At 35.2% G+C, this 26,937-nt stretch overlaps 1 protein-coding gene across 1 annotated transcript; it reads right to left on the bottom strand.

Annotated features, from left to right (window-relative positions):
* On the bottom strand, window positions 1-26,937 carry LOC134838892 (axonemal dynein light chain domain-containing protein 1-like). The gene is given in 25 exon segments (XM_063854196.1): window positions 1-220; window positions 761-871; window positions 2,994-3,168; window positions 3,340-3,449; window positions 3,609-3,830; window positions 3,946-3,975; window positions 4,881-5,051; window positions 10,559-10,643; window positions 10,918-11,044; window positions 11,046-11,099; window positions 11,732-11,826; window positions 12,258-12,468; window positions 12,611-12,662; window positions 13,016-13,198; window positions 17,272-17,350; window positions 19,520-19,645; window positions 19,851-19,993; window positions 21,754-21,874; window positions 24,160-24,264; window positions 24,516-24,932; window positions 25,025-25,081; window positions 25,295-25,513; window positions 25,935-26,038; window positions 26,260-26,354; window positions 26,602-26,937. Coding segments are annotated over 25 exon segments (3,375 nt in total). The 5' UTR covers window positions 26,777-26,937; the 3' UTR covers window positions 1-112.

Here is a 26,937-nt window from a genome sequence, read left to right as displayed (position 1 = left end):
TTCAGTTTATTCTCATATATTTTGGATTCAACGCTATTTTATTCAAATATTATTTTTGCATATCATTATAGACAGAGAATTTTGATCTGTTATAATCTGAGAATTGCAGTTTCTATTTCTTTTTGGATGAACTTGATCGTGATGATGTATTTGACCGATTTGTGGTTCCTCCAGTGTTGCGGTTCGATCCGGTTGAGGCTTTGCGTCCCGCTGCTCCTTTCTGAAAGAGACCAAAAAACAGTTCCACAGTTTTCTCATTTTGAACAAATTTGCTTTATTTCTAATTTAACACAAATGTGTTGAATTTCATCTCAAAAAACTATCATGAAACCATCTCCCGGTTTGAAGTCACAAAGATTATTAGCACTGTTCAAGAAAAAAAAAACAGTTTTAAAAAACTTGTAATTTCTGTATCAGCTTTAAATCAGTATTTTACTCTCTGTTTTTTATCTGGCCAAAGATTGATCAGGAAACTTGTCTCTGACTAAAATCATGTTACCTATTTTCACAGCAGACCATTTATTTGAATTGGAAAATACAAAATGTCGGCAGCTTTTTTAAATGTTTTTCGCTTGGTTTTTGGAGGAGGCTCTGTTATAAATCCGTCCACCGATTAAATCATGGTGATTTGAAAGTCCCAGTTATGATGACACTTTGTTTGCTCATGTTTTATTTGAGGAGGGCATTGGGAGGCTTTGCTATCTGAAAACAACCGATCCATCAATTTGAAATAATGAAGCTCCCAGATATGATGACTCACAGTTGATGCAGCTGATGTGGTTGAGACGTTGCTGGGAGCCACGGGCTGATTGACTCTCTTATTTGCAGCCGCACTTTTCGCTCTTGCAGCCGCAATCTCCGCATCTTCCTTCTACATACACACAAACACAGTTTGATCATGTTTTTATTAGATAAATTGACCAAAATTGATAAAAACTTTGCTGCGTGAATGATTTAACCCGATATTATACTAACACTATCACTTAGAGCATTAACATGATTTCATTTACCAGCTTGAAATGGTTGAGATGTTTTTCGCTTCTCTTTTCTTTTAGGAGCTTAGCATATCTGCCAATAAAAAACAGCCCAACCCAAGTTTCATTTCATAACCAAGAAGCGTTAAATTAGAAGCGTTAAAATTTAGATCAAAAGTTTTGGGCAGTTTGAATTTTACAAAATTTGCTACCAAAAAAAATTGAAGACTTTTTTATCAGCATCTGTTAGATATTTCTGTCCGAAAAGCGCTTTAGTGATCATAAGCTTGCCGTTACTTAGACCACAAATGTTAAAATTCCGCAATAATTGAGTCATCAAATCATCTGGCTACTATTTCAGATTTTAACACTTCTAAAACTTGTCTTCCACACAGGTGCACAAAAAACAAGTGTCCCGATAACTTTCAAAAAGATAGGTTTGTCATCAGATGAACATGCAGACACTAATAGAGCCATGATGAAAAGACACAGATAGATCGATAAAGACTCTGACCAACTAAAAGACTGAGATCATCGCCTAAAATGTACCTGACTCCTGTTTTGTGGACTGAAATTTAAACAAGAACAAGTTATTGCAAATAGAAATTTAGTTCTGTTTTTGAAACTTTTTGGTGAGCAAAAACTCAAATTAAAACAATTAACTTTGTTATGCAAAAAATAGCCTTTTTTCTGTTGCCTCCTGGTAGATCTAATTGTTATTTAGCTTTTTGTTCCGACTTTCGATGCGAAAGTAACGGAATATTTGTGCTCGGGGTGGGTTTTTTTTTTCTTCAGACAAATTTCGACTTTTTAACTAGTCATTTTTGAGGGAACTTTTTAATATCATTCGAAAGCTATTGTTGTCTTGAGCTCAAATTTGAAAAGATATTTCACCTGTGATCATTTTTCGTAAAGTTATGGGGGTTTAAAGATTGCCATTTTGGCCAATTTGGGACAATTAACGCGCGATATATTTCGCGCTATTAACGCGTAAGCGGAGATTTAATCCGTCTTAAAATCGTTCCAAATTAGTTGAAAGAAGATTATTTGCCATAATTGATTTGTTAAAAGGAGCTAAATCTATCTTTTTGTACTTCATATGGCGTGTGGGGGGATGATTTTCATTAAAAAAATTTCAAATTTTAGAAATTTTTTTTTTTTCATTTTATTTTATTACATTTAAATTTTTGATGTTATTACTGCTCCATAAAACCCTAAAAGGCAGTCGGAACATTCAGGGCTTCGCCCTGATACGAGCAGTCTTGTTTGAAATATAGGATCGATAACTTTTTATCAAACTTGTAATTTGTGTATGCCTAAACATAACAACTTGCCCAGCCCGGGGAGAAACGGTGCAAAGAAGAATAGGTTAAAAGGGGAATTGTAGAGTAGGATTATTGAAAGCTCCATTGAAAAACAATTAAAGTTATTGGCTTCAAAATTCATTTGAACAACAACGCTTGTTGTTCCGACTTTCGATACGAAAGTAACGGAATATTTGTGCTCGGGGTGGGTTTTTTTTTCTTCAGACAAATTTCGACTTTTTTACTAGCCGTTTTTGACGGATTTTTTTTTATCATTCGAAAGCTATTGTTTTTCTGAGCTTGAATTTGAAAAAATATTTTACCTGTGATCATTTTTTGTAAAGTTATGGGGGTTTAAAGATGGCCATTTTGGCCAATTTGGGACAATTAATGCGCGATAAATTTCGCGCTATTAACGCGTAAGCGATATTTAATCCGTCTTAGAAATCGTTCCAAATTGGTTCAAGGAAACTTATATGCCGTAATTGATTTGTTAATAGGCGCAAAATATTTCACTTTGTGTACTTAATATGACGTGTGGGGGGATGTTTTTACATAAAATCTCAAATTTTTCAAAAATTTTTTTTCTTTTTTTTTCATTGAAATTTTTCATCTTAGTAATGCTCCATAGGCCTAAAAAGGTAGTCGGAACTTTCAGGGCTTCGCCCTGATACGAGCAGTCTTGTTTAACCATTATGACCAATTCTTTTTTTACCTTGGCTAGTTCAGCTTCCTTATCATCTTCAGCCTTCTTTTTCTCTCTTTCCACCTCGCGCTTTACATTTTCCAGATTGATGTTCGATTCCCGTAGTTGCTCCATCACTTCGGCCAGTTTTTGTTCGGCCTCCAGGGCCCTCTGCTCCATGGATTGGGCTCGTTTTTCAGTATCACTGAAAAGAATGAAAATTGTTTCAATTAACCAAAGCAAAATTGTCTTTATTTGGAAAGTTTTCTTTGGTTTTCCTGGATTGTTCTACAACAATTAAGCCTTGTATTTTTCTAAAATGTACTTTAAATCATGGATCTGGACTTATCTCTTTGATTTTTCTCAATGCGCTTACATTATTTGTCCTTGCAGCTGTTCCACAAATGCTATGGATTCGTACGCTTGTTTCGGATCCTCTTCCGAACCAATTTCCGCCTTTTCTTTCAAAATTGCCGTCGAAACTTCCTGGAATAAAAAAATCCGTCTTTCATTCAACACTTCGTGACGAGAAACTGATCGCATGCGCGAACTTAGTTGGACGAGGTACACTAATAAGACACATTCATAATTAGTTCTCACCTTGTCTGAACCCAATTAATTTGCGATCATAATCTTTACACGTACCACATTCTGCTTACGCTGCTCCTCGAGGTCAAAAGGTCGCACGTTCTGGTCTGTGCAAATAGCTTGGACAGTACTGGTGTCATTTTTGGAAGTCTCGCCTGGGCCGCGTGGGATCGTTTTGTTCATACCTTGTTGCAGCTGATCGGCTGTCTGACCACTCAAATCTGATTTTTCAGTCATCAATTCCCCACCCAAACTCAATGAAGTTGGATCACGACTTGACTGAAAAGCATGGCTCCATGGTATATAATTTAGCAGTGAAGATCAAAAATAATCAATCTAACATGCTGAAACTTTTCCAAAACCTACAAACTACATTCCAGTTTCTTACCCTTACCCGCATGTGTTTCTTGCGAGCAAGTTTTCCCTGAAAACAAAAACAAACTTATTTTGAGACGTTTTTGAGTAGACAAGCTAAATAAACTTGACAATAATCATTAAAACTCTTCTGTGAAACAGTGGCGTGCACAGGAATTTTTCTAGGTGGGCGAAATGAGACAGTTTTTTCAAACAACCTCGAAAATTTTGTCGTCGTTTTCTTTTGGTTTTAAAAGCCCGTGCAACCCCTAAAAAGACCCTATTTTGCAAACAGTTTCTGCGCTTCCTCAAATTTAGGGTATACTGGCCCCCTAGGCACCTTGAGAAAAATTTTGGGGTTTGCAAAGCACAAATGGAATGGCTTATACTGTTACCCCGTAGGGGAAAAATGGAAAAATGTGGCAACTAAAATGAGGGGCGGGCGTGGCTTGGGTGGTCGTTACTGGCACACTGCTGGACATAATAAGAATGATGATAGTTCTGAATCTATTAATGAGCAACGTACAATTTGAAGCCAATTCAGTTCCAACTGAACAACTCTGGCGCTTCCAGGCTATGATAACCAAAGTTAAATTTAAAAAAATAAGTAAGTTACTTTAAATTACCACGATTGTTTTGTTAAAAGGATACCATTTTTGAAATTAATTTAACAAAAAATTTAACAAAATTGCATGATTTAGCATCTTTCAAAAAATTGAAAAGATTCGATATGTATGAACGAAAAGAACGTATAAAAAATTGAAATATTTAACGTAAAAAATTGAAATATTAGAATAAAAAGTTTTCGAGCAATCATCGAGTCTGCAAAAATCAAAGCTTTCAAAAGCAAAAAAATAACAATTTCTGAAACCAATCCATTCTTATTTAGGAAATTAAGTATGCTGATATAAGTTTCTCATCCTTTATGACCATTTCAGTACGAAACCTACTCTATACATAATTTATCTCGTTTACCTGATCCGCCGTGGTCGTTCCTCCCTGCCCAGCACTGTCTGAGTTGGAAAGTGTGGACATGGTCGTGTCCTGTCTGTCTGTGGGGTGGGTGTCCCCAATTGATACTATGACGTCACCCTTCAACTCCTGCACCAGAATTCTTCCAGTATTCACCCACTCTGTGCTCTCCTTCTAGAAGATGAACTTATAATTTAATGCATAGATGATCATGATTTAAAAGATTACTTTTCAAGTTAAAAGTTAAAATCCAATACAAAGAAAATTGGAATTTGTCAAATGGCAAAATGTGTGGCAATGCGCATGAGCAACATTTTCCACTTTGAATTCGTCCAATTTTTGATTTTTAAGAATTTTTATTGGAATTGGTCCAATTTAAACATTTTTATTAGAAAATCATCGCCCCACACGCTATGTAGAGGAAAAAAAGGTAATGGGCCAACAAGCCGAAAGGCGAACAAACTAAAAAAAAACTACCATTCCAAGTAGCCAAAAACTAATATTGTTACGCAAAACTAAGGTTGTCACTGTTGTTATGCAATTGTTACGTACTTCTGATGCAATTTACGTTATTGTTCTGACGATTTTCGAAGAAAATTACGGAATAATTGTGCTCGGGGTTGTTTTTTTTTCTCCAGACAAATTTCGACTGTTTAACCAGCGGTTTTTCGGAATTTTTATGTCAGCGGAAAGGTAATGTTGTCATGAGCTCGAATTTGAAAAGATATTTTACCTGTGACTATTTTTTGTTAAATTATGGGCGCGATGTATTTCATGCTATTGACGCATAAGCGGAGATTTAATCCGTCCTAGAAATCATTCCAATTTGGTTAAAGTAGGCTATTTGTCATAAGTGCTGCGTTACTAGGAGTGAACTCTGTGATTGCGTACTTTATATGGATTGTGGGGGATATTCTTTTTAAAAAATCTTATGGTTTTTTTTTTTTCAAAGTTCAATATATTTTTAGCTTACTGAACACTACCCCATATACCGTAAATGCAGCCGGAAAATACAGTCTTGTTCCGGTGTAATTTCGGCTTTAATAAATGGTGATTTTATGAACATCCGCCGAACATAATGATATATTCTGCGCATGTAGCAGAGTATTAAGACAGTAATTAGACTAAAAAGCGTATCGCAAGGATTAAATCTCCGCTTAAATCACGGAATATATCGCGCGTTAATTGTTCCAAATTGGCCTGATTAGATATTAAACCCCATAACGTTGCAATAATGATCACAGGTGACTTATTTTTATTTGAGCTCAGGACAGCAATACTTTTGAATGATTTTTAAAACCGAAATTTGCATGGAGAAAAAACCACCCGATCACAAACATTCCGTCAATTTCTTCGACATTAAGAAAAAAAGCTGCTCATGTTGTGGAGGCCTGCTATTAAATTTATATTAAAAGTTGACAACAAACTGATATATGCAATTAAAACTACTTAAGAGTATAATTAACAGGCTCAAAATTTGCCGCCAAAAAAAAATTCAGATTACGTTCTTTTTGTTCCGACTTTTGATACGAAAGTAACGGAATAATTGTGCTCGGGTGGCTTTTTTTTTCTTCAGACAAATTTCGGCTTTTTAACTAGCCATTTTTGACGACATTTTTTTAATATCATTTGAAAGGTATTGATGTCCTGAGCTCAAATTTGAAAAGATATTTCACCTGTGATCATGTTTTGTAAAGCTACGGGGGTTCAAGGATTGCCATTTTGGCCAATTTGGGAAAATTAACGCGCGATATATTTCGCGCTATTGACGCGTAAGCGGAGAGTTAATACCTGTTAGAAATCGTTCCAAATTGGTTGAAAGAAGCTTATTTGCCATACTTGATTTGTTACAAGGAGCGAGATCTATCCTTTTGTACTTTATAAGGCGTGTGGGGGGATGATTTTCAAAAAAAAATTAAATTCTAGGAATTTTTTTTTTCATTTTGTTTTATTTCATTTAATGTTTCCATGTTATTACTGCTCCATAGGCCTTGCGAAGCAGTCGGAACATTCAGGGCCTCGCCCTGATACGAGCAGTCTTGTTTGTTTTCTTTTTAAAAGTGTTGAGACTGTTTCGTTCCAATTTTATAAGAAAGTGAGGAAATGTTTGCCATGGGCTGTTTTTTTTCCAAAAAAAAATATTATTTTTAGCTAATGTTTTGTCTAAATTGTTTCTGAATGTCTTGAGCTCAATTATAATTTAATTTTTCACCTTTATTTTTTTTATTTTAAGCTAACGGTTTGAAAATAGCCAATTTGACCAATTTGGGACAATTACCTGGCGATGTTTTTTGTTCTTTAACGCATAAACGGCAAAATAGTCCGATTCAAAAAAACTCTAAATTAAATGGAGCAGATTACTTTTTCTTACTGTCTTGTACTTCATATAGCAAGTGGTGGCATGATTTTCAAAAACAAATTGAAACAAAAATTCAAAGCTAATTTTTTGTAAAAATTTTTCAACTTAAAACTATTTTCTAAAAATTAAAGGACATTTGGATATTTCAACCTTTCCCATTGATACGAGCTGTCTTCTTTGCTCTTATGTTTTTAACTATTCAATCAAATTAGCCTTAAAATTAAAAGTTGCAAATTTAAAAGTTACGGTGAAAATGGTAAATTGGGAATAGTATATTTTTTCAAAAAATATATAAAAGACATTTTCGTGTTTAACAATCGGAAGTTTTCAAATTCTGACGAAATGTGTGTTAAAAATTATTATTTTTTATTTACTTGGTTTTGCCTTTGTTAAGTTCGGTAAAACGGGGTTTCAAAATTTGAGACAAAAAATACAAAGTCATAAGCGATAAAAAATTCATAATCCTTTATATGATCGATTTAACAGTTGGAATCTATGAGCAGAGCAGTTGGTTCACTGACGACGTGACTTGATTATGATTACTCTACATATCAATTCTAAATGAAAATTGGCGAACTGTTTTTGATATCAAATTAAGTGGAAACACACGGATTTGTTATTATAAGATACATAATGTTAGCCCAACTGTTGAAATTGGATTTTTGCGTTGCTTAAATTGAAGCACCAAAATTGAAATCCAATTTCAGAGTAAAACTTAAGCCCCGTTTTTATGTAAATTGAAATTTTACTATGGATAATAGTAATTATATTTTGCATTAAGCAAATGATTTTAGAGGTAAAAAAGAAGCTTCGTATATCAGAGCAAAACCCTGATTGTTCCGAATGCTTTTTAAGGCCAATAAAAAATGGTTGGATAAAAAATTGATAATTGACTGAAAAAAAAAATTCTCTTCCATATTTTTCTTCATCCCTTTGAATGTAAGTTACAAAGGGATTGTTTATCATCTCGTATCCTAAAAACAAGACCAAACGACCCGCCTCATTTCAATTTGCAATGATTTAATCCGCAGCTTGCGCGTAATATGAACGCAATATTTTGCGTGTTTTTTATTCTAAATAGGCCAAACTAGCAATTTTCAATCCCTTATAACATAAATTTTTTCGAAGGAATAAAATTTTTTGTCAAAAAGTTTGGTTGAGCATTCAAAAAGAGACTGAATAATTACAAAAAACAACCCAAAATTGAAAAAAAAATCTCTTTTTCTTCAAAAACGGAATAATAAACGAAACACTTACTGAAAAAACCGAAAAAAAAACAAAAGACAGACCACTGGCCAATAAATGAAAAAAATTGTAATTCGGAAAAAAATGGCGTTTTTTTGTATATAATCTTAATTCTGTTAATGAGTTTTACTAATTATGCCAAAACTTGACATGGTGATTATCAACCTCAGTTGTTAAGCACTCTATAAAATGCAGAAAATAAACTGGTTAGTTATTCATGAGCAAAATCATTTGAATTCATAGCGCTTTCTCGATGAAATTGAAGAAAAAAATGGATTTTTTTCAAATCTTTCCAACTCAAATTAGCAAATATTTTAGAGCCAAGGAGAGCATGGGCGGCTCTAGGACTTTCTCAAGGAGGAAGCTGATTTTCAAAAATTTTCGAAAATTTTGACGAACTTTTTGTTTAGGTCGACCTGTTTTTGGGCTTTTTTTGAAAATCGCAGTAGTATATATTGCCGCTTTAGGCGCCTTTAGACAAACTTTAGGGTCGGTCGGCCAAAAATCGAGGGTCGGCAGGGGGTCGAATCCCTGAGGGGAGAAGAAGCGTCCGCCCCCACCCTTTCAATCCGCCCCCACCCTTTCAATCGACCCCTGAAAGACCCGCACCCAAATTCCATGGATCATAATCGATTATAATGGAAACTTGTTGTCTAAAATGCTGTCATTTTAATTCATTATTGTTGCAAATTCAGACCACGAAATTGATTATATTGTCGTTATAATCGATTATTTTCATAATATATAATCCATTTAAAATCCATTATAATTGATTATAATGGATTATATTCATTACATTTTTTTGCAAAATCACTTGCAAAACTTGTAACATTTCTGCGTTTTTCACTGCAAACTCGCACTCTTAAACTACTCAAATAATACCCCCCCCCCCTCATTTTGCCCCTCGTCCACTTTTGCCCACTTTTTCTCTCCCAACTCCCCTACGTTTATCCCTACGCCTACCCCCATGTTTACTAAAGTTTACCGCCAAACCCAACCCCCCCCCCCCCAAGTCACCGTTTACACACCCCAGTATGTTTAATTTTCTCCATGTTAACTCCCTCACCCAAGTTTTTTGATCCACCCTCGCCCCCATTTTTTTGCCCCTACCTCCACATTCAGTAACACGCCCCGGGGGGATTAAACTAAGATCGGGGGGTTGGGTAAACTGAGGTGGGGTAAACTGACGAGGGGTAAACTGTGGGGGGTAGGGGTAAACTGTGTGTGTGTGTGTGTGTGTGTGTGTGCGTGAGGGGGGGGGGTAAATTGGGGAAGGGGGTTGTTAAAAGGGCGATGGAGTTTACGTAGTATCGAAAAAGTAGAGGAAACTTAAATAAAATAAAATCTCATGTGGAATGTAAAAATATATGAAACGTAGTACGTAGCAACTGCACGAACCAGGAAATGAGATAATTTTGAAAAAAAATTGCAAATTTCATAATTTCATCTGAAAAAATAGATTATAATCAATTATTAACCATGGAACTCCAGTGCGGGGAGAGCATAGAGCATAAGTTGCCTTCTTTTCAGAATGAAATTAAAACGAAAACAAAATCAAAAGTGCTATTGCGAAATACGAGCGTGCACATTTTCTAGGGCTTTTTTCTAGAAAAACATACCAACACGTCTCGGATCTACTTAACAATCGCCCCCCCCCCCTTTGGTATCTGCTTAAGAATTGCCACCCCTATTCATAAAAGCAGTAAATCAGCACTGAGCTTCCTATTGAGAATTACAATTTTGCTGCATTCTGATTGGTCGAAAAAGCCTTATTTTAATCTACTTATCAATTGCCCCCTTTCTTAAAAAAAGGGGGCAATTGTTAAGTAGATCCCACTTCTCATATAAGTGTCTTCACTATGTTCATTAACACATAATCATATTTAATCAGTAATTTATATTCATGCTGTTATGAGGAAATTAAAACTGCCGGTGTGGTCAAACTGAGATAATTAACCAGCGCTATTTTCTGTGTCTGAAACTAAGGCTCACCTCAGCGCGTGAAGTCTAAACTTTGTTGATCGTGTCTATTTTTACATGAGTTGGGAGTATGTTCATCTTTAAATGAAAAACTTGCCGCAATCTTCTTCAAATCTCTGTACTCTGCGTCAGTGTCCACAGTATTTCCCCTCTCTACGTCCATTACAGCACTACCACAGCAGCTGAAACGAACAAAAAAAAGAATTTTGAACGTTTTTGGTGGTGTAGAATAATATAGATTTTGGAATTCTCTAATGATAATTATTGGATTAGATTGATTTTTGAGAATGAAGTTATTTTTTGTGTTTTTGATCTTTTTCGTTTTAGTTTTTAAATACAGCATATACCAACGTTCCATTAATTATTTATTAACAACTGATTTAATGAAAATTATAATCTTAACAAATGAAAATGAGCTCGAACTATTTTTTTGCAACAATGCAAAGCTATAGTCACCTGATGAGGTACTCGCTGAACTTGACGAGAGTCCTCTCCAGTTTCTGCCCCTGTTCCTCGATCTGCTCCACTGTGGCAAAGTGTGCATTGTAGGAGTCCCCCACATTGTCAGGCCTGTCCGGGGCCAGTTTGAGCAGCACTTGCACCATCCAATGGATCAAGGACTTGTGCACACTGCCCACCTGTTAGTATTGAAGATGTGCTCAGAGTTACGAAAATATGGAAATCACAAAATAGAGGAGTAGCATAGAATGTCCGGACGCTTTTACACCCCGGGTCGAGATCCCGCTCAAAAACCGCTCAAGATTTGAGCGGTTTGAGCGGTTTTCCAGCAAGATTTGAGCGGTTTGGGCGGTTTTTTTGGAAAAACCGCTCAAACCGCTCAAATCTTGCTTAAAAAACCGCTCAAAAACCGCACATTTCTTGTGGTGATTTTTGAACGGTTTTTCAAGCAAGATTTGAGCGGTTTGAGCGGTTTTTTTAGACAATTACGCTCAAAATCTTGCTTCGAAATGAGCGGTTTCCTTGTATTTTAATTAAGCTTTCGATTATTTTTAAAAAATTTTAAACATCAAGCAAAACATTGATACGAATTGTAGCTTGATACGAATCGTCGCTTGTTAGGAATAGTCGCCTTTTAAAAATTTACGATTTATCGCCTGTTACGAATCGTCGCTTGAAACGAATTGTAGCCCAACCCCCCTTACATTAAGGAAAAATAACTGGGCATATTGCTCTGTGCTTCTTTCACTGCAATTAGTCAAATTTTTTGCTTTTGAAAAAAATCTATCAATCGAAAACTTGGGGCGGTTACCTTGTCGATGATCTTTTGAGTCTCGTTGTCTATCCCCGTTTGAGGCGGAGGACATCCACACCTGCACTGTCTTCAGCACCTCCTCAAGACTCAACCTTTTGAAAAAAAAACAGAAAGCTCCACGAGGGATAGTAAAGGGGAAAATCATATCATACAAGCCGCTTAGTTCTTTGTGAAAAACGAGGAACGCAGATGTGCACTTTCATTAGGATGACTTTTTAGCAAAGGGTATTCCTCTCTTAGTGTAAATTGTTCATATGCCAATTTCTCTAATTCTGAAATCAACATAAATTTGAACATTTTTCTCTGATACAATGAATTACTTGCTTTTTTATTCGCTTTCACTTTTTTAATCAAAACTCTGACCTTTTCCGAAGCGTTTTCAATGAAAAAGTAGGCGAGCTATCAAACATATTTTTATGCAAGAAAAATCTTTTTATACGGTTCAACTTTTTTGAAACCTTGTAACTGTGCTTTCTCCCAAAAAACATTCTTAAGCATTCTTAAATAAAGATTAAAAACATACTCCTTGTACTCTTTTCCAATCTGGTCATAGCTCCTCGTCTTCCCCACAAAAGAAATGATATTTTCCACAGTAGAGGGCCATGAATTGACGTAGTTGAGGAACTTGACCCACTCGCCCTCCGAGAGAGTCTGGGCCCCATTCACCAGCGAGTGCATCTTAGTCTCCCATTGGTCCACTTCGTTGCCAACTTGGATCAGGAACTTGGCAGTGCCTGCGACATATAAAGAAAAATAACACGCTTTGAAATAGAAAACATTTTCCATTCCCCAAGCGGCAAGCCCGCTTTTTAGGCAAAGAAGGCGTGTGCTTCAGTTTCAGGGTAGTAAGTTTCCTTTCATAATTAAAAACCTTACCATTTTCTCCCAAAATGAGCGTGTTGAATTGTGACATCAATTTCTCCACAGCCTGAAATAAAACACTACATTTTACACTACAAACAATTATACCGCAGCTTTTTAAAGGTTTGAAACAAACTTCAGGGTTGAACTGGCCGGATTGCAGGTTTAAATGTTGTTCAATTTTTTAAGGTACTCCTAAAAATGCTAAATTACTTTGCGTCAAATTTTTCTAAATGTTCAAAATGTTTTTTAAGAAATGCTTTTTAAATGTTGTGAAAGTCGTCTCCCTTGTTGAACTCTTTGAATTTGTATGCTTGGTAGGGGCGGATTTGGCAGTGTAGGATTTTTAAGGCTTTTCTATTCTCCATCATCAACGAAGCTTTGCCTAATCCAGGAATAAAATGACGTCATAAATCTGACCTCGTTGACATGGTGCATCTTGTCGTGTTCTGGGAACTTGGAGCCGTCCTCCTGCTGGTGTCGCGTAAACACTCTGTGGGCCACTTCGTTCCACTGGGCTATCTCGTGTTTGCACTGCTGGAACTGCTCCTGGTACTGCAGCAGAGTATCCCCACTGTACTTCTCAACCTCCGCCAAGATCGCCTGAAAACAAACAAGTCTTTAATTGCTTTCCTTCTTTCAAAAAAAATTTTTTGGTCGCGTAAATCAAATAGTTTTTAGATGAAATCCATATCATTACTCAAGAGAACCAATAAAAACTCTGCATTTGAAGAATCCAAATGTCGTGATTTGGGTTCAAAATAATATTTCGAAAAAAAAATTCCGGGTCGAGAGAAATTGACTTGAATAATTCTACTATTCAGGCCAGTTTAGAAATCCGATTGGACCTCTTAGAAATCCGATTGGACGAAGGTACAAAGCCTTATTTCACAATTAACATTAACCTATTTCAAAATTGTTTTCACATTTGTTTAATTTTAGGTCAATTATGAATCTTTAAACCTTAATGTTCTTGTAAAAGTCACTTATAAAATAATCGGACCTTTAATTCGTTTATTTTTCTGAAATGTTATACAGCGTTACTGCAAAACTCAGAGCTAATAGAAAAGCAGGCTATTTTTTTATTGTTTCAAGACCTCCACTGAAAAAAGTGATTTTTGACGGATTTTGACCAAGTGTGGTGTCCTATTAGTCGTCGAGATTCCTACTGGTCGTGAATCCGAGTCAAATATATTTTCAAAAATATATGTCTCAGCAATAATTATGACGATAATTTGTGAAAAGTTAACCTGCAAAACTAATTTTATATCCATTGCCGAAATTTCTCGGATAAACATATACATTATATTGAGAAAATCTTGCCAAAAAAGTTGCCATTATAATTGATTATGTGTAATCAAATCATTCAATTCAGGCAATCAACCATCTATTATAATAGCGCGAAAATTTCCACAGCGATTATGTCTATGTCGCATTATACTTCCAGCAAAACCTATTTTTATCTCCATATAATTTCAAGATAATCTATTTTTTCACTATATAATTGTAATAAAGTCAATTTTTGTCTCCATAGAAAAATCAGGAAATCTATTTAAAAAATTGACTCGCTGAAAACAAAATTTTTTGTAGCTTAAAATTTGATTTTTCAATGCAAAAGCCAAACCAATGGATCACTGCGACCATGAATTCACTAAAAAATATCAGTAGAAACTCAATTTTGCTCAAATTTTTAAAAATTTCCTAAAATAGCGTTTTTTGACGCGCATTCCCCGCAGATGGTCTACCCTATGGCATTATTTCAAAGCATCCATTTTGATTGATCGTATCCAAAAATTTTCGAAACACTTGTGGGGGGAGGGAACATTGGCTAACCCTTATCCCCCCAAAGTTGCTTCTGCGATTAATAACTTAGAATCATCACTGAAAAGTTCATTTTTGCTGAATATTTGTTTCATAAATTCCTAATAATTTTCAGTTTAAAAACAATCAAACTAATAAATTGATGCGTTAAGAAGCAATTAGATCGAAAAAAATTAATCTGGAGCATTGCGATCATGAGTTAACTAAAAACAAGAAATCTGGAGCATTGCGATTATGAATTAACAAAAAATTGTCAGTAAAAAAATTAGTTTTTGCTAGAAAAAAATAGAGGAAAGAATGCACCATAAAAGAAAATGGCGTTAATTAACTAAAAATTAAGATAAATAAAACGAAAGTTAGACAAGTAAAAAAAAAACTCGCTAAAAATTTGCAACCCATGAGTGAAAAGATTTTACAAAAGCAATGATTTGACTTTTTGGTTCATGCTTACATTGACTTGTTTTGGCAGCAAAGAAATGGCAAAAAGATTTTGCTGCCATTTTATTATGCAAACAATAAATTTTATTCGGACTAGATTTTATATGGAGAAAACACACTAGATTATCTTGCGATTATCTGGGAAAAAAAGATTTTATTTTTTGGTATTACCTGAAGAAAAAACAGTTTTTAATTCCAATATAACCGACACAAAAAATGGTATTACCTTGAAAAAAAAGCGATTGTAATTCCAAAATAACTGACACAACAAAAACTGAGTATTTCAATCAATTAGTTAGATCATATAATATATTACTTTTTGTCTTCGAACATAAAATCGCCATATAATTGATTATTCAAAGAGAAACTTCAGTGCGTGATACATTATGATGTGATGGTATTTAAATAACTCTTTTTCTCGTTTCAATAATTAGATAAGAAGAAAAATTCAAGAGGAAAAATTCAAAAAAAAAATGGAAAAATTGTTGGGAAAAAATCTAAATTGAAGTTCTCTAAATTTTTTGGTTCAATTTAAAAAAATAATCTAAACAAGAAAAAATTATATGGCAATTGTCGGTGAATATTGACAAACTTGTATTACAATTGCAATTTAATTAATTTCTGATTTTTTTTCAGCTCACGGCTACTTTGAGTTACCTTACAAAATTTACTCAAACCGAATTTAATTTTGAGAAAAAACAGGTCAGAACATTTTGCTGTTAAAAGAAAGGGAAAAAAATTACCAGCTCACTTGAACAACCTCCCCCGAATAGATGAAGTGAACTACCTCCCCTATAGAAATAAAGGGCAAAATCAAGCAGTAGAAGCTGCACTTACTATGTTCAAATCTAATTGGCAGAAAAGCATTAGTTTTAACCAAGTCAGCGATCTCCTCCCTAATTTGATTTAGGTGGTAGGTTGTTCAATAAGCTCTTATTACAACCTTTTCAATTTAGTTTAACAAACACTAAAAAATTTCAAAAAGTTCTCAAATTGAAAAGGAAGTTTTTGCTTTTTAGACGAATTTTGAGAGAGTCAAGGATTTTGGCCTTCAATAATTGAGTTTTACCTCAGAGAGATATTTATAAGAGATACTTCCTTGCCTATAAAATTTCTGGTTTTGTCATTCAACTTTTGGATAAATTTAAACCAATTGTGCCTCAGCAATCTCATTTTAAGTTTTTGTGTAGTTTTTCACACAGTCCTCAGAAAACATTAGTTTCGAGTTAAAAAAAGTAAGCATGTTTTTTAAATTTTTGTAGGATCATTCGGTGCGACTGATAATCATGAAGCAATATATAATTTTGGTGCAAATTTGTCAATGCTTTACTATCTGCGTGCGTTCGTAATTTTGGAGCCGAAAGCTTTGCCGTTAGATGAACGATGAATGAACGCAAATTAACAATTAATGTTTACCAGTCTAACTTATTTCAGATAACAGCTAATTTTAACAAAACTGCTCGTTTCAGGGCGAAACGCTAAAAGTTCCGACTGCCTTTTAATGTCCATGGAGCCGTAATAACAAGAAAAAAAAATAAATTAAAATAAAAGGAAAAAATTGAGATTTTTTGTGAAAATCTACCCCCAAACAAATTTTAGAACTAGTCACGCATGCTTTTGTGCCGTTTGCACTTTGTTTTTGGAGAGCGTAATTTTTGTCTTCTTTTAAGCAAATGAAGTACAATTGAACATCTAACTTAATTTAGAGAAGTCAAAAAGTAGCCAGCCTCTATGCAGCTATCATAGAATGTTCAGATCACAGTAATTTTTACAGAATAAAATCAGAAAAAAAATCCTTTTTAAAAGTTAGTATCATTTATGAGCGTGTAGTGACAATTGAAAAGCAACGAGGTAGGTTTAAGAAACGGTGTCAATTGACTATACTTTTTGCTTGTGCCGAATCGATAGCAAATCATAGCAAAATAGTAGCAAAAAACGTTTATTTACTAGGTGAGTGTAAAATGCTTTCTGAATTTTTAACGTTTAAAAGCAGTGTTTAATTTTCTAATTTCTCATTTTGTCTAACTAAAAGTTAACTTGTAGTTTTTCTCATAGTTTTGTTTGGTTCAGAACATTGAAAATGGTGAAGAACTATGTATTGGGTTGTGTTTTTTCTTTTTCTTGTTCATTCTTTGAAGACAACTTTTGTCGATTATGCCTAATTCACTATTTTTTCTTTTTTTTTGTTATTCATTACTGAAGACAATTTTTGTCGATTATGCCTGATTCACTAACTTTCTACGCGTTGGTATAATTATTTAATCACACCAAGCACAAAAACGACACTAATTTGAAAAAAAAAACTTTTTTTTGTTATTTTTATGGTCTGTACATTCTGTGCTACTTGCAAAGCAACCGGCTATCCTTGTTTCATCTGTCAACTGACATATCAAAAAAAAAAACGGATTTGGAGTTACCTCTTGCCAGCTCTTCAGATCTTTATGGAATCTCAAGATGGCTTCTGGAGATGGCTGTACTATTCGGCTCTCAGCAGTTCTAAAATACTCAAAAATGTAACAAGACTGCTCGTATCAGGGCGAAGCCCTGAATGTTCCGACTGCCTTTTAAGGTTTATGGAGCAGTAATAACATTAAAAAAATAAATGTAAAAAAAAAAAAAAATGAAATTTTTTTTTCTGAAATTTGAAATTTTTTATGAAAATCATCCCCCCAAACGCCATACAAAGTACAAAAGGATAGATTTTGCTCCTTGTAACAAACCAATTATGGCGAATAAGCTTCTTTTAACCAATTTGGAACGATTTGTAAGACGGATTAACTCTTCAGGTCACAGGTAAAATATCTTTTCAAATTTGAGCTCAGGACAACAATACCTTTCGAATGATATAAAAAAATTCCGTCAAAAATGGCTAATTAAAAAGTCGAAATTTGTCTGAAGAAAAGAAAACCCACCCCGAGCACAAATATTCCGTTACTTTCGTATCGAAAGTCGGAACAATAAATTCAATAATTTGTTGAAAAATAGTTTAATGTCATGGCAGTTAAGTCTCCATCACAAAACATGCATTGCACACATGGAAATATAACTCTTGTTAATCTTGTTTTGTATTAAGTCGGGCTCACGGGCTTTGGTACATTTTTTTGGAAAATGTTTTGGAATTTTAACACCAATTAGAAATATATATATTTTTTCATAATAATCATTCTAAATCTAGCGATCAAAAAGTTGTCAATAAAAAAGTATTTGAGTGTAGGTCTACGCCAGCACATGATAACAATGCAATGATTCACTTGATTGTAAAGTCGTTTGGGGGTGGGGATGTTAAATTGGTCTAAGTTAGAAATTTTCAGCCAATCAAATCAGAACGAGCATTTTACATGCAGCGCTTAGCAAATTTAATTTAAATTAAGGGCTGGGGTGGAGGATGAGGATCTTAATTTGGTCCCATGAATCTTATTCTAAACCCAAACCAAAGTACTGATAATGAACAAATGATTTATTCTTTTTTTTATAGAACTGGCGTTTTATAACTGCTCACTCGAGATACCATGTTAAGTGAAATTGGTCTTAAAGAGGCGAAGATAAAGTGATTCAATGATGAGAGAGTATATACCGGATCCAATGGTGTTAGTTCAAACATGAGATCGCTCATTAAACCGACTAAAGTTAGCAGTTGCAATTAGAAATTTTTAGAACGTGCCGGGCTTCGAAACATTAATACGCCTAAGTTTAACTTTGGGATTCAGCAAGGGAATGTATTTTAATAACGCAGCAGGAATTTTTGTAGTCCGTTCTAATAAACCGCAGGTTCATTGAAATGAATTCTAGCTAATTCTGAGCCTCCACCTCAATATGGTGCTTTTAGACAAGCGTGAAAATTAGCCCAATTATGAGCCTTTTATTTGATTGATACTCTGGATAATAGTCTTTCAGCTCCTATCTCCCTCGAGAAATACTCCAAAACCCCCCGTCGACAACGCAGATTACAAGACAAGATGACAGAGTTCGAAAAAATGAGGATGTCTTAAAATGGTTGGAGATTACGATGGTAAATCACTCGGTATTAACGCTTAAAGCAGGAAATGCCGTGGATTTTCTTAAAAGGTCATGCCACGAAAGGTCAGAATGAAAAGTTCAGAAACAATTTTATTTGCAAACTGCACAATTGAGCTGATTTATGAAGATAGTCGTCTATAGTGTCTTCGACTTAAAAACAAAGCTCAAAATATCAGTGGAATTTTTTTTTTTCATCGCACTCATACGACTTTCTTGTCCAAAAATACAAATTGGTTCTTCAAGCACACTATTCAGAAGTTGGACTGGCGGAGAAAATCACTCAGAACTCTTCTTACGAATCTAGAGATGAACAAAGTGAACGACGGGTTTCAGTCCCAGAATGCGTGTCGAAATCGATACTGCCAAAACACAAATAAGTCCAGTTTTTGAATGGAATAATTTAATAAAAGTAATTATCGGAGAATTTGATTCAGGATAATGCTCAACTAATTTTTTATGTGAAACAGTCTCATCACAAAAATTTTGAATGCAGTTAATCTGTTTTGGCTTCTGAAAAGCTCCGAAAAAGGGATCTAAAATATACTTATAATCGAATTAAAAATGATGTTCATGGTAATAAAACTTTCAGATATTGTATCGAGATATTCTTTTCACAAGAATTAGAACAAAATCGAAGGTGACACTTACAGCATGGTTTTGGAGTATGTGGCCGCTCGTTCTGTCATTTCTTCTTTCAATGTCATCAGCTTGACCTTGGAAGACTTATCACCAGTTGCTATGTTGTAATTCATCTCCGAAATGATTTCACGCCACCTGAAATGATCATCAACCTTATTTTAATCGAGCTTCTCCGCAATTCAACGAGTCATTTATATAATCATCTCTGAAATTTTGTTATTAATCACGAATAGAGTAAATGAATAAGCCATATGCATGAACAACGAATTACATACAATGAATGAGTCACGTTTAAAATGAGGCTTTTTAAGTTTTGAAATGTGGAACTCCTGTCGCGTACTTGTCCACGTGTGTCTGTAGTTTGGCCATCAGTTCGCAGTCTCTGTCTGCCAGAAATAGAGCGTAATGGGATGCCAGCTTAGCCCACGTCTTCTCCGCCATGTGCAGTCGTTTAGAAGTGTTCAGACGGTTGTTCTCAGTTATCTACAGAAAGTAGAGATATTTTCAAAAGTCAGTTCGCTTTCGTTGCTAAATCTGATTTAGTTGCTGAATATTTGAAAAAATTCAACTGCTATTTGATTAGAGAGCTATCAGTGGAATGAATTTTAGCAGTTCAATTGAACTGATCTGGACAATTTGTCTTTTTTTGAATTTTTAGAAAAAGTTAGAAATACATTATTTAACTCACAAGGATAGCGCACGAAATTATGCGAAAAAGGTTTGATTTTTAATCATGAAAAACTGGCATCACAAATTGAAACTTTAAAAAAATCAGTTCTGAAAATCCGTTTTCGAGTTGATAAAAATCTTCGAAAACCTGTTTTGACAAACAGCCATATGCTAATACGCTATAAGAAAAAACCGACTTGGCGCAAACCTTAATAAATCTCAAGTGTAGGTATCGAGATGAAACCCCCTTTGCTTTGTCTTAGCAAGCTGGTAAAACTGGCTTTTTTGCATCAACATGCTAAAAAAGTCAAATCGTTGTCCGTTACGACGTCCAAAGGCTTGAATTCACCTACATAGCCCAGTTTTCTTCTCCTAAAGATACCTAACTTTTTAAATTTCCGACAAAACTTAGCGTTGCAGCACAAGTCTTCTTTTTCAACTTTTTCTTGAATTCTTGTACTCCGCTTAAACTTTTGTTAGTGCGAAACAACATTGTGTCATCCACGAAAAGACAGTTTTTTGGGGGTTTTTAAAAAGGTCAATTATGTATAACAGAAAAAGCAGTGGATTAAAATTAGAGCCCCCTGTAGCACATTTCTACATCTGAATGCTTTTTCAACAGCATAATACGATAGATGCTGTCAAACGTTTTATAAAAACCAGAAACACAAGCCAATCGCATAAATTAATTTGTTGAATTGATAACGTGGATAAAAGAACAAATTTCCTGAATCAGAATTCTTCTGCTGCAAAAATGTTGAACTTACTAATGAAGTTCAAAGACAATTGAAAAACTTTTTCTGATAACTGCTTATTGGTGAGAACTGGTTTAATGGGTTAGAGTTCATAAGATTCTCGCAAGAACACTTTTTATAAAAACGTTATTTTTTTTGCAAACTTCTGGAAATTTACTATAGATTAACATTTGATTGAACAAGTCAGCTATTGGATAGCCAATCGTCTCAGCACCAATTTTTTTAAATTTATGCCATCATGACCGCTAGAAAAGATTTTTTTTCAGTGATTTTCACCGAGATGATTTTTTTTCAGGGATTTCCAAAGTTGTAGTAATTCATCATAATATGCGGGATCGAGGAGAAAGGGGAGTCATTCTGATTATCTTGCATGTTAGTCAGTTTTTCCACAATGTCAACAAAAAGCTGGTTGAATTGAATCAAATCTATAGCTTCTAGTTTTAATCACCCGCAAAATTCAATCGAAGCTGAAAAAATTGATTAAGAATTACAAATAGGCATATCATTTTGTCGTAACAACACCTTTTGCTCTGTCTGATAAGACGGACAATCTGGGTACCTGCTGCATTTTTATGCTGCAATAGATTATTTGAGTCTAATTATTTGAAATTGATGACTTCGAAATATCTCGTATGTAGTTTGCCGCATCAATTGCAAATGCAACTTTTAGTTGTACGATACATCCAAAACACTTCTTGGATGAATCGCAATTGGAATCAAATTTATAGATACGAGAAATAGTCAAGCTCAAATCTCGAAATGATTCAAATAAGAATCTAGCAAAATGAGCTGAGCTGAGCTGAGCTGAGCTGAGCTGACCTTGACAGCCATGGTGTAGCATGCAGTGCTCCATATCTCCTTCTCCTCGCTCAACACACTGATCTGGTGCTCCAGTCTCTGTCTTTGCAGCTCATATAGGTCATGGTACTCCGTCAACAAACTAAAAAACAGCATCTATCTTTGACATTATAGGAGTTAATTTTTTTTTGGGGGTATAAAAAAGTAACTGATCGTTTCAAACGCATTTTTCAAGTTTTAACCGTTAGAAAATTAAATATGATGCGGCATTGGCAGTGCTCGGTTTTTTACTCTAACTCCAGAAAAAAAACTCTTCAAAAATAGTTTTCAGGTTAGAGAAATAGTTTTCGGGTTTTGGCATTTTAACTGTTCAGAAACCCCCTTGATGATAGTTACATCTCATGAAAGTGTTCAGATAGAAGTAAGGTTTTTGAATACAATCGTAGCCAGGAATCCTGGCTATGGGTCTTCTAGATGCACTTTTCAATCTAAACCTGCCCTTTGTCCAGTGGATATTCTTATTGTTCCGACTATCGATACGAAAGTAACGGAATATTTGTGCTCGGGGTGGTTTTTTTTCTTCAGACAAAATTCGACATTATCTCATTCGAAAGCTATTGTTTTCTTGAGCTTAAATTTGAAAACATGTTTCTCCTGTGATCCTTTTTCGTAAAGTTATGGGGGTTTAAAGATTGGCATTTTGACCAATTTGGGACAATTAAAGCGTGATATCTTTCGCGCTGTTAACGCGTAAGCGGAGAGTTAATACCTGTTAGAAATCGTTCCAATTGGTTGAAAGAAGCTTATTTGCTATAATTGATTTGTTACAAAGAGCGAGATCTATCCGTTTGTAGTTTATATGGCGTGGGAGGGGGGACGATTTTCAAAAAAATATTTTATTTAGTACTTTTTTTTGTTTTATTTCCTTTAATTTTTCCATGATATTACTGCTCCATAGGCCTTACGAGGCGGTCGGAACATTCAGGGCCTCGCCCTGATACGAGCAGTCTTGTTTGTTTTCTTTTTTAAAGTATTGAGACTGTTTCGTTCCATTTTTATAAGAAAGTGAGTAAATGTTTGCCATGGGCTGGTTTTTTTTCCAAAAAAAATAGCCTTTTTAACTAATTTTTTGTCTAAATTGTTTTTGAATGTCTTGAGCTCAATTATAAAACAATTTTTCACCTTTATTTTTTTAATATTAAGCTAACGGTTTGAAAATAGCCAACTTGACTAATTTGGAACTATTATCTGGCAATGTTTTTTTGTTCTATAACGCATAAACGGTAAAATAGTCCGATTCAGAAAAAATTCTAAATTAAATGGAGCAGACTATTTTTTCTTACTGTCTCGTACTTCATATAGCATAATATTTGTGCTCGGGTGGTTTTTTTTTCTTCAGACAAATTTCGACTTTATCTCATTCGAAAGCTATTGTTGTCCTGAGCTTAAATTTGAAAACATGTTTCTACTGTGATCTTTTTTCGTAAAGTTATGGGGGTTTAAAGATTGGTATTTTGACCAATTTGGGACAATTAACGCGCGATATATTTCGCGCTTTTAACGCGTAAGCGGAGATTTAATCCGTTCTAGAAATCGTTCCAAATTGGAAATAAGCTTATTCGCCATAATTGATTGTTACTAGCAACGAAATCTATTCTTTTGTACTTTATCTGGCGTGTGGGGGGATGATTTTTATAAAAAAAAGTTCAAATTTCAGAATTTTTTTTTCATTTTGTTTTATTACATTCATTTTTTAATGTTAGTACTGCTCCATAAACCTTAAAAGGCTGTCGGAATATTCAGGGCTTCGCCCTGATACGAGCAGTCTTGTTGTTCCGACTTTCGGTACGAAAGTAACGGAATATTTGTGCTCGGGGTGGGTTTTTTTTTCTTCAGACAAATTTCGACTTTTTAACTAGCCATTTTTGACGAAACTTTTTTATATCATTCAAAAGGTATTGTTCTCCTGAGCTCAAATTTGAAAAGATATTTCACCTGTGATCATTTTTCGTAAAGTTATGGGGGTTTAAAGAGTGCCATTTTGGCCAATTAGGGACAATTAACGCGCGATATAATTCGCGCTGTTAACGCGTAAGCGGAGAGTTAATCCGTCTTAGAAATCGTTCCAAATTGGTTAAAAGAAGCTTAATTGTCATAAATGGTTTGTTACAAGGAGCGAAATCTGTCCTTTTGTACTTTATGTGGCGTGTGGGGGGATGATTTTCATAAAAAATTTCAAATTTTAGAAGAAAAAAATATTTCATTTTGTTTTATTTCATTGAATTTTTTAATGTTATTACTGCTCCATAAACCTTAAAAGGCAGTCGGAACATTCAGGGCTTCGCCCTGATACGAGCAGTCTTGTTTTATATAAGATCTTATTGGAATGAACATTGCTCTGTACGGTTTTTCAATAGTAATGGTTACCTGGCATTTTTCTCTGAGTCTATGAGTGAGTTCTTCAGCTCCTCTTTGGCCTTGCGAGACTGTTCCGAGATGGCCTGCTCACGCTCACGCACATCTGTCAGCTCACTAGAAAGACCATATCATAATTTAGAACTTTTGGTACTGGAGGATGGTTCGAAGAGAGAAACTAAAACCCAGTCGATCTTTTCAAATATTAAAGCACTGGACTGTTTATGTCTACAGATTTATGCTAAGCAAATTGATTTCGGTTTTTAGAATGTTTCCCAAAAACTTAAGTCAGTGGTACTGCTAAATGTAGATAAAACTCAGACTCATCATAAAATGAAAAAAAAATCTATCTAAGCAGTTAAGCTTACTTGGTCAGTGAGTTTATGGCGCCCTTGAACTTAAGCAGCTCCTCCGTTAGTCTTCGATCTAGGGCCCTCTGGGCCATGACCTCCGCATGCATGGATCTCACATGTCTAGGCACCTTCTCCAGTAACCCCGCATACCTCTGCCTCAAAGCCGACAGAATTTCTCCCCTCTCTTTACACTCAACAGTAGTCTGTCTTATGATCTCATGGAAGATAATATTATAAATATCCTGCTCCTGTTTAACTAATGTTAACAGACTGTGCATCTGCGTGGGCGACTTGTCGTCTGAAGCAGTTGTCGGCTTGGATGTCATGTGGCTGCTTGAACGACTGATGCTACTCTCCGTGGCGCCGACTGCGTCTATCATTTTGTCCATCACGTTTTTCAGCTCGATGATTTCCTTGCGGCTCACTGGTTTTCTGTTCAATGAACAATCAGATTTTTGGCCGAAATGAGCAAAATGCAAGAAAATTAAATAACTGCTTTTTTGGAAATGATTCTTGCAACTTACAGCGAAGGAAACTTAGTCAAGTGCTCCTCGTGATCTTTCGTTTTCACTGAAAACATCCTGAAAAAATAATAATAGTTATAAATATAAAAGGCTTACAATCGAAGAGCTATTAAATTTTTGAGGGATGTCAGTTTTTTTTTAAGGTTTTTTTTATTGAGGCTGGGAAAAAGAGGAGGCGTCGTTCTTTAGATCCCTAATGACTCCTGCTCCTAAATGTGAACAGTATTGTTACAAACCTCCCCCCTCCCTGCACTATAAAAAGCAACTCACTCTTTATTGTACTCCAGACCCAATGCCGCTTTAGATTGTACCAGGTGGAACTCCTTAGGGATTATGCTGTCAGGTAGCTCCATCTGCTCCCTCCCCCTCCTCCCCCTCGAAGTCTGTCTGTCCATTGCATCTTTCCGGGGGGCACTCTTGTCTCCCACGGGGGGAATGGGCATGGGTTTGTCTTCCACTTTAGCTGTGTCGTAGAGAAACGAGATGTCTCTAGATTGAAAAAAAAATGTACAATGAAGCAACTATACTTTGTTCTTTTTTGCCCTAACTGCCATATAATTTAATTAAGATCTTTGATTAAACATTTTATGAAAGTCAAAATATCGCGAACGAGTTTTAGAAATTAATTTGATGAAAATCACTTTTTTCCCTAGTATTGCAATGCTTAAATAATGGTTCTGAATTACTCAGAATTATTGCCCTTTTTTCCAGTTTCCCAGCTCCTTGACTGGCAAAAAGTGGTTTAAAAATTGTTCGTACACAAATTTTCAAGTAAATAATTTGTTCAAATCAATCGACTTGATCACTTGACATATTTTCTTTAGAGTAGTGGTGGGGGGGGGGGTAATGCAGAAGTGCAAGGGTCTCGAAACAAGGTTTCGGAATCTGCAACATTCTGCCTGCAACCAACCGTGGTCCTATTCCACAGGTGCAGGGCGGATGTTTCAGCAGGTGTTCATACTTCTTGGCCACGTCATCATGATACCACGCATTATCGGCTCGTCCTCCCATTATCTGCGAAAACAATTGAAATATTGGTTGGAAAATTGGTTCCGAAAAGATGATCTTTTTTGCCCGTCTTTAGCTTTAATGTTGCCACATAACGCGATGAAAATTCAAAATTAATCTTCGTAAAGTTACGCAGTTAGCCATAAGAGCAGTTAAAACTACCGAGATACTAGAAAATTATGTCTGGGACAAAAAATTTTTGTTATCAATTTCGAATGAACCCTGACTTTATTTTTGATGGCCTCCTTGGAAAGTGGCTCTGGTTTCCTCAGCACTGACAGAAGATCCTCCGGAATATACTCCATCGATTTTTTACCAATGTCTGAAAAATGCAATAAAGACTATTCCGATTGCACTGTGCTCAATTTTTTCTAAATGATAAAGTTTTTAGTCGAACCATTCGCATGCATTAAACCCCTATGTTTTTAAAAAGACTTTAAAAAAAACTTTTTTCTCTATTTGCCAAAATGTTTTCTTTATTGGACTTCAAAGTTTTGACTGCACATTTCTAGTCTTTTAAGGAAAACGAAGATAAAAGTGTAACAAACTATAATTAAAACTAAACCAACCTCGTTGTTTGTAAACCGCCACAGTGTTGTTTTTATCCAGATTGTTCACTCCGGCTACTTCGGACAGCTGGTGCTCCGAGGTGGTCCCAGCAGTCCCTCCGAAACCAGCCAGTGCCGATCCAGACTTGGGAGACTGGGGAGTCCTCTCCAAGGCTGGCAGAGAATTATCTGGCATAATTTGATCAAATTGTGCTTTGCAAAGAAAAAACCAGTTTTTAGTGATAAATTATATTTTCACGTTGAAGTTTTTTTATTACAATTTCATTGTGCGTTGAAGTGAACATGGCAAACAGAATCAATGCTGCTGCTATTATACATTAAACACACAGGTAGATT

This window comes from Symsagittifera roscoffensis, chromosome 2 (genome assembly GCF_963678635.1).
Source record: "Symsagittifera roscoffensis chromosome 2, txSymRosc1.1, whole genome shotgun sequence".
NCBI lineage: Eukaryota > Metazoa > Xenacoelomorpha > Acoela > Convolutidae > Symsagittifera > Symsagittifera roscoffensis.
This window is presented reverse-complemented; position numbering and strand designations above follow the sequence as displayed.